Source organism: Homalodisca vitripennis, chromosome 1 (genome assembly GCF_021130785.1).
Source record: "Homalodisca vitripennis isolate AUS2020 chromosome 1, UT_GWSS_2.1, whole genome shotgun sequence".
In the NCBI taxonomy this organism is placed as follows: Eukaryota; Metazoa; Arthropoda; class Insecta; order Hemiptera; family Cicadellidae; genus Homalodisca; species Homalodisca vitripennis.
Window position 1 is genome coordinate 76634102 of NC_060207.1, and position 12911 is coordinate 76647012.

Below are 12911 nucleotides of genomic sequence, written 5' to 3' on the forward strand. Positions count from 1 at the left end.
TAAATAACCAATAAACAGGAAGTTGTTTGTAAATAAAATACAATATATATGCTGGATATTTGTTAATTGTATACACTTCTCATATTCTATGTTTATAACTTGTAAAATAAACAAGTAATAAATACACAAAAAATATAAATTTAGTTTATATTTTAATAAATTAAATCTAACTCATTTTTGTAGCTGCTCTTACTGTACTGTCTGAGGGGAACGTCATGTTGTAAACGGAGAACATGGACATGAAACGAGGGTCTACTTCATTGCGACCACCTCCTGCTTTACCCATGGCAGCAAAGAAACCTGAAATAATTTTTTTAGTTTTAATCGATATAATTTTACGCAACCCTGTTCATGACTGTAGCTTTTTCTTTTACTGCTTCAACAGTCTAAAATCCCATTATTTTCAAAGCTGAAAACTGTAGGAAACAAAAAAAGTCACAGAGGGTCATGTTGGGTGAGTAGGGTGGATGATATAAGGCAGGGATGTTGTGTTAGGCTATTAACGTTTTTACTGACAAAGCTTTGTGAGCTGGAGCATTTTACTGGTGGAGGAGACTTGATTGTTTTTCACAAATCTTTCTGTTTTCTTCATACATGCTCATGTAGTGTAATCAGGATGCTAATGTACGAGTAGTAATTCTGATTCACTGCCTGGTATCCAATCAATGAGCGCAATATCTTTGATATAAAAAAAAACACAATCATCATGCCCATGAATTTTGATTTTGTCATTCATGTTTTTTTTTTGCCCTAGAGAAGCAGGGGATTTCCAATGCATCGATTAACATTTAGTTTCGGGATTGTAAGTAAAAAACCACAAGTCATCACAGGTAATCACTTTTTTTAAGAAGGTAGCATAACTTTCAAATTTGGTGTTCACACACTGTTCTTTCTGGATACTCAAAATTTTCTGATGGAGAGACATAAGACTAATTGCTTATAATTGGTGCTATGGACAAAAAAGTACAGGAGCCAGACGAAACTCGAGGAGGGGGAATCAGGTGATCAGCTTTAATGCGTTTGTTCTGTGGCTCCACCAATCTGGTTATTTTCTAGCCACACCTCAAACACAACAATTCACAAATAATTTTAATTGTGGCTTCCATTTTTTAGATGGATTTATGTTAATAGCGACTGGATTACAACAAAAATTTGCTGTTGGAAAGATAAATACATTTTTATTCTTATAATATACTTCAGATAACCTAGAAATATGAATAACAGCTTTCTGAATAACTGTGTCTCTAGCGTACCAATTACTATGTTATTAGTACTATGGACTAATTATACTATATTTTGCAATAAGAAGAGCAAACCAGACCATTTTCAGTACTTACATTTTAACACCATCGCAGCAAAAATTTAATGTTTGTCAAGTGCAGGCAATCTAAACATAAATTTTTGACAACAAAATATAAAATAACACTGTATTTCATTAGGATTGAGATAGGAATGAATTGATAAAGAATTCAAGATAGATTCAAAACTGTCTTTATTTTATTTCAACTTATGTTGTCGCCATATGAACTCTAATAAATAAGATTCCAAATGATATCTCGCTTGCACTTATGTCTCTTATTTCTCCATTTAGCATTGCTCCACATTCTCTCAACTGTTTGTGAACTCCTGATTGTATCAGGATCAATAAAGTTTGTACTGAATAATACAAAATAAAAATGTCAAACTGAATAATGTTGTAAGTATTCAAAGTTATAGTAGTTATAGTTCAGCTTATATCTAGAAAATAAATAATGGTTCTTTGGTGTTATCCGAAGGCCATCATCATTTTAACAGTTTATCAGTAATAATTTTTTGTAATCACCCCATTGTAATCAGTTTAAATTTTTTGGTGTTAATATGTAATCACCCATTTTCTACCTGACAACAACTTATAGTAATCAATGGAATATACCTACAAAATTATATGGCTAAAAAACCATTTTGGATGGTGTCATTCATCACGTTTTGATCTGTATTTTTTCCTCTACTACACTCATATCTGGTTTATAAAATGGTTACACTCATAATTTATTTAGTTAGCATCATGGATACATTTAAGGAAAAATTATAATTTCCATATAAGAAATATGTGCTTCTAAGGACAATTAATACCTTTCAGAAAATATGCAACCGACCATTTATAATTTCACAAATCATTTTTGAAATCGGTCTCATAACAAAATGACTGGCAGAAAAATTTGTTGGAAAATTAAATGTAACTAGGAAACATTTTGAACATTTTAATGTTTGTATTCTAATAACTTACAAATATCTCTAAGTTGTTTCCAATTCAGGTCCTTTCCTCTGTCGTAAAGACCACCCTTTTCAAAGAGTAATTTTAATAAAGCAATAGGTTGTTGTGTGCCATAGTTATCAACCTGAAAGAAATTCAGAGTAAGTGTCACTTTATTAAGTATTAGACAGTTATATATTAGAACTTTGTATATGCTATTGAATTCTTTTATTGATACACAATGTGAAATAATGGAACTTTTGCAGAAGAGCTCCGCCATTATTTGAGCATTTTTTATGGGAACTGTTATGATATTACTACTATTTGGAAAAGACACCTTACAATAAATTTTGTAATATTTTCGACTGTACCAATTATAATAAATTATAATATAGACCGTTAAGATAAAACAACATATAACTGAACATCCCCAAATTTTTTATATGTGGCTGAGCTAAAACACCACTTCTCGGGTTGAACTCTGTTAGACAAATTGGCCTGCCCTAGCCATGAAGACAAATTCCCCTGAGCTCTGTCCATAAGTATTAACTTTACATATAATAATAGCTATTAAACCAAGAACTTTTTGTAAATATTAATATGAAGATTAATAACTTTTTATTTTTGATAATCAAAACCAGTAGTCAACCCTTCTGCACATGCTTACCATTGTTCTGGTGAAGCAGTTTTTATTTTATTAATTATTATCTCGGCTTAAAGCTAATTAGTTTGGGCCTGTTTTAGGCAGGCTTTTTGATGGCCGTCTCGTCATGGTCAATATCATTTCATAGTTATCAGCTTTCATGGTCACCAGAGTCCACGAAACCAAGATTCATGATCGAGTTGAAAGAGAAGTATTTTTTATATAAAAAATTATTGTGGAAGTTTGAGATATCAGGAAGGAATTGTTCAAGATGAGGACTGTTTTTTAAACAAGGCTTTGCCAGTTAAAATATCAGTCAGCAATATTCACTGTAGGCAGAATGTGAATGTCCTATATCAGGAATTTTGCGTTTGTAGTTACCGCTGGAGGCTTTCCTGGAGGGATATGCAGATGACATCGCTGCAGTCATTGTTGCTCAGAGACTAAGATCTATATATTGATGTATAACACCTTGTTCTATGGTTTACAGTGAAACTTGCTGAGCTGAACTTCATAACAGTGACATTTCCAAATGAGGAACAAGTGTACAGATAACTTTTGAAGGTTATTGAACTGCACCCAATCGTGCTGTACCTGATTTGGAGGTGTCCATGTGATCTTACACTCTTTGTCATAAGTTTACATGATTAAAACGTTGTTACAAGGGTTTTTGTAATAAAAATCACAAGTGAAAAGTGTTTTAACATTATTTCAGTGGTAGAGATCTACTGTAAAAGATCAAACCATTATAAAAACTTAAAATTTCAAATAAAAAAAGTAAAAGGTTAAAATTGTAACCAAACAATAAAAAATTATACTTTTTTAGAGTATCACATAAAGTTTTAAAAACAGAAGAATAGTAAAAAGTAAATTTCTATAATTTTACTTGCCTGGGGCATATTTAAGTCATCAATGAAACAGATAAGTTTCTTTCCAATGGGGGGTCCATAAACATCCTTAGTCCTTTTCTCTACGGAGGCTTCAAGATTTCGTTGGACATCAAGTGATGAAGTGCGCGACGAGAAATTGACATTTACTTGCATCTGAGACAGTTCATAAGAATGTAGGAACGCAATTTAACAAGACTGCTCAAAATCTATGTTAAGCATTTTTTTATCATTTTCATTGAAATAATAATTATTATACCATTTTCTACTTCTATATTGTTAAACTAGTATACAAAATCATACAATTTTCTTTCACAAAAAATGCAATAAAATTTATTTGAAAGTCTTGGTTAAATTCAAGTAGTTTCTTGTAGAAAAATTTTCACATTACTACTTGGCGAATGAGGGAACTAAACATTATCAGAGGTTAACATTGAATAAACTGTAATAAATTTATTTAATTTCCACTTACTTCAAAAAATACTGTTAAAGTTTAAAAAACTGTCATTGGAAAACTACCTGAGTTGCATGTTAAAATTATCCACAATAATCTATGAGAATAACTATGCAAACGATATGGTTTGGTTTGTATTTGGTGCACTGACCCATGGAAATCTATAAAAACGACAAAGTAGACAACGGTTTTCGAATAAATGAAAATCAAACAAACAGTGTTTCCACATAACTGAGTAGTCTATTATTGACAAATAATCATAGAAAACTTACATATTGTTCTGGGTTAAGGTGTCTCAGAAACTCCATCATGGTGGCAGTTTTAGATGTGCCAGTTTCTCCCACCAATACTACTGGGCGCTTTACCTGCACATATTAATATTGTTAGTAACAGTTATTTGACATTCCCAAAATATACCTACATTAAAAGCAAATACAATACTTTTGAAACAAGCCGGGTCTTAGATATAGGTGCTCAAGTGCAACAAGTTGCTAATCTGTACATGCAGCAGAATACTTGGGACTAGATGCAGACACACTGTGTTACATTCCATCACAGAATCAATATGTTTGGTTGTGAATAAATAAAATCCCGAAAATCCTACTGATTGTGGAATACACACTGTGATTCTTTATTTTAGATGGAAAAATGTGAAATTTCTCAGGAGATTAGAGCATGAAAAACACTTAAAGCGATGGGATAAAAAATGAGGGGGATTTAAAGGTAGCTGTAACCTTGAGATTTAATATTTAGTTCATCTGTCAAAAATATTCAAGACTTGGTAGAAAAATTATGCTAATTCTAACAGTTGTTTTACTATTTTTTTATTATTTAATGAGTTTTCTTAAGTTTAAAGTTGTTATAAAATTATGTAATAGCTTTTTTTGTCATTGATGATGATGTTCAAATGGATATCCTCTAATGGTTGATTAGCAATTCTGAAGTTAGAGTTTTTTAGAATGAAATTAGGAACCTAATTTTTATTATCAAAATGATACTTACTATACCAGTAAAAAATATATGACTGGAAATTGTATTTAGTTGCTGTTTAATGGCAGTTGGAGTAGAAGAGTGCAGAAAATTACAAAATACCATTCATGGTTTACATTTGACAATGTTTGCTTTGCTACAAAGGTGCACAAACTGTAAAAAATAAACATATATATACCTTAAATACTCGCTCCCTGAAGTAATACTTGGAAAGACATGAAAAATTGAATTCAGAGTGTACTCAGAAATAACTATAGTAAAAAATATAACGCCAGCTTCAGCTAAGGTCCTGCTTGTTCTTGAGCAGAACTCTCAATCCTTTTTCAGGACCATCATTCAATTAAATTGTGTATGATGGAGAAAAGAATAAAAACCATATAAGATTTATTTAGCAAGCACTAAGTCTATTCAGTTTCTTAACCAAACCATAACTATCAGTGGGCTTTGAAACAACAGCAGCACCACAATAATAGTAATGGTGCCTGACAACAACCTATCACCACAGTCATCGTGAATCAGGTAACTGGTCATTGTTATTAGCCGTTTATTTGAGTTTACTTTTAAAAATATAATAATATAACTGAAATAAATGTATAAAATCATATGAACACATGATAATTACCCTAAAAGCTTTAATTTTACTTTCTAATTCTTGGAAGAAGAAATAATAAACAGTTGTGTTTTAATAAGCTCTACCAGTTTTAAACGTAGATGTACACTGTATACATGGGCGAGCTGTATAGTTAAACATATTAAGACAAAATGTCAATAAAAGAATAACACTGGTTTTTTTATTGACTTCATATGACACAATCCAATTTACTTTCCGGTGGTCATAAATCAATGCATTTATGGCACATTCACATTTTCGTGAATTAGCCTTTAATGTACACAATACACTAAAATAAGACAATATGGATATTCCCATACCTGGCACTTTAAGGGTTAATATTGTTTTACAATTGATTATATTTACAAAAATAAAAACAAAACTTTCATAATCATTGTAGGCCCATGAAGCCCATCCCATTGTGAGTGTGGCACACTAATTTGCACTTATTGTACATTAAAACATGTTTAGATTTGTACTATAAACATTATTGATTAAAACAATGTTATTTTAACACTGTATAGTGAAAAAAATTTAAACTTAAGTTATTTTAAGGAGCAGTGAACATTGTGTTTTATAATGTTTAAATAACCAGCTGATATATAAATCAAATGTTTAGTTAAAAACCAGCAAAATAGAACAAACTAAACATATAGTGATAACAAAATATAGATTGGTTTGTAGTCTATCTAGTGAGACAAATAACTGCTTGAAACAGTTCTCAACTACAGTAGAACCCCTCATAACCGGCCACCACGGGACCGAGGCCATGGCCGGATAACGATTCGGCCGGATAAACCAACCTATTATAAAAACGATAATTTATACCTAATAATAATATGTAATTAATAAATATAGTCAAAAGCAGTGTTTAAGTCTCTTTTGGGATTATTTTTTATAAACATACACACGTTTGTAAAGCGAATAAAAAATGTATTGTATAAGAAAAAGTGGTTAAATAATTAACATAAAAATACAATACATATTGTGAATTCAGATAACATAAATTAATGTTAAATAATGATGGAGATATAAAAATTACTCACAATAAATTTGTTTTGAAGATTACATTAGGCCTTATAATAGTCTGTAATTTTCTGCTGAACTTTATTGTCCATTGTTTTTTTTTTTAAGGCATAGTCTCTCCACTTTTTGAATAACATAACGTCAACAGCTGTTGAGTGGTCCTGTTGCTCTATGTAGGCTAGTGATGTCTGAAGTGCATTTCTCGCCTCCTCATGGCTTATTTTATCTTCTTCCGAAGTGTCATCATCTGATTTTTCTGTTTCTTCATTTTCATACTCTTCTACAACACTCATTTGTTCATCACTTAGATATTCGTTTTCCAAATCATCATCACCAGTAACCCATTCCTGAACAGCTTGATTTAAGATTTCTTCACCGCCAGTTAATGCTAACTTCGTCACATCATTTATAAGTTCTGCATTACAATTCTCTTGCTGCTCATCTGCTACCTGGATCAAATCTTCATTGACTGTGCCATTGACCAATTTCTCAATATCTGACCAGGCCTTCCGCCAAGACTTGACAAATGTTGTACTGGGGATTTCATCATATGATTCAGCAGTCATGTAGACAACATCCTTTATGTTAATTTGCTTCAGAGCCGAGACGAGATCCACACCATCAGTGTCCATTTTTCCTAAAATCTCAGACAGAAGTTTGCGCCGATATCGCCTTTTCATACATTCGATTACACCCTGGTCCATAGGTTGGATAAGACTTGTGACATTGGCAGGTAGAAAAAACAATTTTATTCCGGGAGCATCTTCACACTCTAGTTCATGGGGATGGGTTCCAGCGTTATCAAGCACTAAAATATCTTTTTCTGGCAACTTATGTTCCTTTAAGAATTTCTTGACTTTAGGAATGAATTCGTTTACGAACCAGTCAATAAAGATGTATCAGTCCATTCACGCTGACTTCTGGGCACGATAAACCACAGGAAGAGAAGAAACATTAATGTGTTTGAAGACTCTGGGTTTCGTGGATTTACCGATGACCAAAAGTGGGAGTTTATGCTCCCCAGATGCATTTGAACACAGGGCAACCGTTATACGCTCTTTGTTTAGTTTAAACCCAGAAGCTGAACTTGAATCCCCAACAGAGAATGTCTTTTGTGGCAAACGTTTGAAATTCAGCCCGGTCTTGTCGATGTTATAGACCTGATCTGGGACAAGCTTCTCTTGTTGTATCATCTTTTCCAGTTTGACCACAAATTCACTCGCCGATGGTGCATCTGCTGACATTTTCTAGCCACAAATATTTACAAATGTAGCTTCATGTCTTTTTTTCCAGCGGTCTAGCCAGCCGTTACTGGCTACGAACTCAGTGTTTACTCCCAATTTTGTATGTAAAATCATAGCCTTCTCTTTTAAAACTGGTCCTGATATAGGAGTGCCCCTTCTTCTCTCTTGTAAATACCAAAGCCACAAAGCATCATCAACCGTCTCATTGGAAGGTTTTCTCAAATACCGCCGTTCGGATAAAACCTTTTCACTCTCTATTTGTGTACAATAGTCCATCAAAGCTTTTCGATTACGACGCCAGTCATTAACCGTGCACTTTCCCACGTTTAGTTCACTACATATTTTGGCCACAGATTCGCCTTTATCAATGCGTTCGATCGCGTTAAGTTTTTGTTCCACTGTCACCACGTTACGTTTTCGTTTCGACACACTCATTTTTCCTTTTTCAATACTGTACATAAAAACGACACTGCAACACAATACACAACACTTGACGAAACAAAACAATAATTGTACTGTACTGTACTAACCGCACTGGAAATAATCAACGAACTGTTTAGAGGTTAAACCTACTAGCTCAACTGAGGACAACACAGCTACTGAAAAGTAAACACAAGAAAATGTAAACAAACAGATACACCAAGATAACGCACAAGTCGTGGGAGACTAGTGCGTGTAACTGCGCGTCTGTAAGCCGTGGGAAATAAATTTCGGTATTGGCTTCCGGGAAGTGGCCGGATAAACCGAGGTGCGGTAAAACCGAGGCCGGATATGAGGGGTTCTACTGTATCTTCAATAGATCGTGCATGAATACATTGTGTTCATGTGAAACCACTGCAGCGAGGTAGATTGCTGACTGAGACGTTCACATGAAACCAAGTTGATTGGTTAAGTACATTATAAGAAACAATTAATATCAAACAATTTTGAGTGTTTTTTAGGACATGTTTTAGAGGGGAAATTTGTCTATAGATTTTCTACTAAGTGAAATCAGAGAAAACATCTGTCACATGAATTAACTGATCTGCATAATAATAAATTAAATAATAAATGTGTCTTAACACTTTTAGTTAAAGACATTTATTATTTTGAAATAAAAAGTATATTTTAATAGGAGTGGCAGATCTGCATTGCTTTAAGCAATTATAAATTTAGACAAATAAAAATATGTAATTTTCTAATTGATACAACAGAAGTATCAAAATATATTAATACGTACCTCATTCATGAGTGTGAGAAGCCAGGTAATTTTAGTGGAATCCTCAGTCGGGACTAATATGTCACTAAATTTCTTCTCTGGGTCATGTACATAAGGTTGAACCAGAAGTTTCCAGGGTATCCACACCTTCTGTTTGCGGTCCAGGAAATATTCATACAATGTTGGTTCTCTTATAGGTAAATAGCCTAGAAATTTGAAACTCATCAACACGTGAGAGATTACAACAGTTTCAGAACATCAGATATTGCTTATAGGTATAATTGTCTTACTTATAGGCATAATTGTCATGCTTGTAACATAATTGCAGTATCAGTTTAATGTATAAATAAACACAGTTTACTAGAAATAAGTTTAATGTATAAAACAGGATCTAGAAATAAATGTAATGTCTAAAATTTAAGAATCTCGCCTAGTCTAACTGTAATTAAAAACCATTTGTATAGTTTTTAACTGCCTTACAGTAGGTACTAGTAACATTATTCTTTAAATAAAATTTTTACTTTAATAGAATATGTTAAGTATTGAGTAAATTGATGGCCAACATGTGTATGGCCATAATATTCACTAGTAGAATAAAATAAGAAGTGAAGTATAATACAAATATATATTATATTATTTTAATAAAATAACCAATCAAATCAATTTAAATTCAAGTACTTAATGGGAATCTTGTAATGAAACCCAACCATGAAGGTCTGTCAACATTTTTTTCAAGGACACCAGGGAAGAGTTTGCTGAAATCCCAATTAATTTGAACACAAGTAAACCACATTTCTTTAAATTAGCAGTGAGTAATTATAACATATGTATACATATATAGAATAGACTTACGATAACCAGCCATCTTAGTATCACTGTCCTCCACTGTCATGAAGCCTGCTGTCTTTTTGATGAGGTTGTCAAACTCCTTGCGATCATCTGCCACTATGGCAGCACCCAGAGACCCGTACAAAGACAGGATGAATACACACTCCAACTCATCTGTGTTGATTGGCTCAAGCTCCTCCCCTAGCAGGGCATCCAGCATGAAGCATAGCTGTGTCACCTGTTGCATCACCAGAAATGCTGTTGGGACTGATACTGTTTTCATTAAATTGTACGAAAAACTCTCAATATTCAATGATTAACCATATGAAATCAATTGGAATCAGTTAATCATGCAGTTAATGGAGACGTCACAAGGTTGCATAAATTTAATTAACTTAATAAATTTAATTAAGTAACTTTCATAATAAGGAAGTCAGAGAACAAGTTTGTGGTCATAAAACAGTTTTATGTAAGTTTTTAATTTGTGCAAGAGGTTTAATTGCTACAAGGCTGTCTAATAAGTGACATAGCAAGGATCAAAACGCATAAACAGATTTAACTCAGGAACAAAGTTTGAGATCCTACACATTGATAATTATGTTTGTTTTATCTACCTATTGGAATGGATTGAGTTAAACATGAAACTTACAATAGTCTGCTTATTAACGAATTCTCAAAGGGAAAATATGGAATTGCAACCATCCTCATTAACACCCATTCCAAGAGTATGAAGAGTGCAGTAGTATTTATACCAAGACATATGAGGATGAATCACAAACTAATGTGACTTTTCTTTTTAAGACACTCTCTATAGGCGAAATGAGTGGCATATGGTACAGCCTACCAGACCAGAGGGCTATTAGTAACATCATGTCTGAAGAAGAGCTGTACACATCTGTTGGGTACAGCAACAGTCAATCACATGGGACATGAATGAGTAAGCAGGAGTAAATAAGTTTCCTACTGAAATGTACAGACCATGTTGAGTCCAGTCTGAGGGATGATGGTGCGCAATGGCGCTCCCTGCTGCATACCCATCAATCCCTCCAGTATGAGGTCCAGGGCTGGTGGTATGTACGTCTCCCAGTACTTAGCCAAGCTCTCCTTATCCTCCTCGGGCCGAGTGAGCTGGGTCAGCCAACGCTGCCAGTAGGGATCATAGCCAAGGTTCTTAGGGTCCACATACACCATCCCTGCTCGAGATACTGTGGCAGGTGAAGCATACCTCAGATCTCCCACCTGTAAACAACATAGCCTGAAGTATACAGGTTGTGATATTTAAAAAAGAATTAATGGATGGAAAAAACTTAAAATAGCTTACTAAACTTAATTACTAATTATCGGGACTATTGTAATAGGGCGGTAGTTCTCTGGTAAATTCTTGTCTCCTTTCTTAAATATAGGGGTAACCTTAGAAAATTTTAAACAGCTATGAAACTGACCCTCAACTAACATACAATTAATTATATAAATAAGAGGTACAATTATTACATCTATAATATTTTTTAAAACAAAGTTGGACATTCCATATAAGTCTTCACTACATGAACAGCTCATTTTGGAAACAACAGAGATTACAGTATCACAGTCAATTATATTCCTTAAGTCATGCTTTTTTATTTTAAATATAAATTTATAACGTATTGATTTGATGACTTTTTTGAAGGGGTTTTTACATAAATAGATGGTTTACCAGCTAGGTATTAAATGGCTATATCATAAAAGCCCACAATTGGTTGTGGTTCTAAGTAAAATGTACAATTCTAGTTAGATGTATTGTACTGTATTGGTTCTGATGGGTTTCTAAATGTACAGAGTTTAATTTTAATGTAGTTTCCTTTATTTTTAAATTTTTACATAACAAATATCGAAGATAAATAAGATTAAATAAGCTTTCACAACACTTATTTACTGATTAATATTAAACAATTTTTAAATAATGAAAAAATAAACTTCTTTTACTATTGTCGATTTTTAAATTTGATTTTATTCAAGAAATGAATTATGGGAATGAAAATGCATATATTCATTTTTAAATCATGATTTGTGATATTTAATTTGTACTTCCCATTGAACATTAATAAATCTATCAATCAACTTTCATATAAACAATAAAATAAAACTTTAAAATATATGAGGACAATAAAATAAGTCTAACAATAATAAAAAGGTACTTAATATCTTCATTGTTTGTTATAAAGAATAAAATCTATTTTATAAATTTAAAAAATAAAAACGTTAACAAATGTTTAATATACATTGGATATTATTTTTCTAGTAACACCAAATACATTATAGTGTAGAGCAAATATGGCTTTAATTCTTTTATTCCTTAAAAATAAATACTAGTATTTATAATATCCTATTCTAAAGAGTATAGTACTTAATAGGTTTAATCCGAGATAAACTAAAGTATGAAATTAGCGTTTCACAGTTTTACCTCCAATTTGGCGGCCGACTTCAAAACTTCTTATGAAACATTTTATGTGTTTTTACATTTTGATTATATAATAACTTTGTAATACTTGTTTACTCTAGACAATTTTCTTTTGAATTTATTTGTTTAGGAGCTACAGATTAGTTAATTTAAAAATACCATGTGTAGTAATAAAACCTTAGTGTAACTTGGTAATAAATTACTGACACTAACATATAAAAATAAAATTATATTTATATACTAAAGCCAGTGATTTGTTAATTACTTTAAGTTTATGTTACTGATCTTCGACACAATACTGATAGTTCACTTAGGAATAGTGATACACAACTGATCCACAACTTAGGAATACTGATAGTTT

At 32.4% G+C, this 12911-nt stretch overlaps 1 protein-coding gene across 2 annotated transcripts in view; it reads right to left on the reverse strand.

Annotated features, from left to right (window-relative positions):
* Window positions 1-12911, reverse strand: part of LOC124365049 (dynein axonemal heavy chain 10) — a 212494-nt gene that overhangs the window by 66135 nt on the left and 133448 nt on the right. For both annotated transcript variants that reach the window (XM_046820968.1, XM_046820958.1), the window contains exons 43-49: window positions 11092-11352; window positions 10138-10351; window positions 9307-9491; window positions 4490-4582; window positions 3767-3919; window positions 2267-2378; window positions 194-300 (exon numbers count right to left, since the gene is read on the reverse strand). In XM_046820968.1, coding sequence (XP_046676924.1) covers window positions 194-300; window positions 2267-2378; window positions 3767-3919; window positions 4490-4582; window positions 9307-9491; window positions 10138-10351; window positions 11092-11352 — 1125 coding nt within the window. The remainder of the gene's footprint in view (window positions 1-193; window positions 301-2266; window positions 2379-3766; window positions 3920-4489; window positions 4583-9306; window positions 9492-10137; window positions 10352-11091; window positions 11353-12911) is intronic.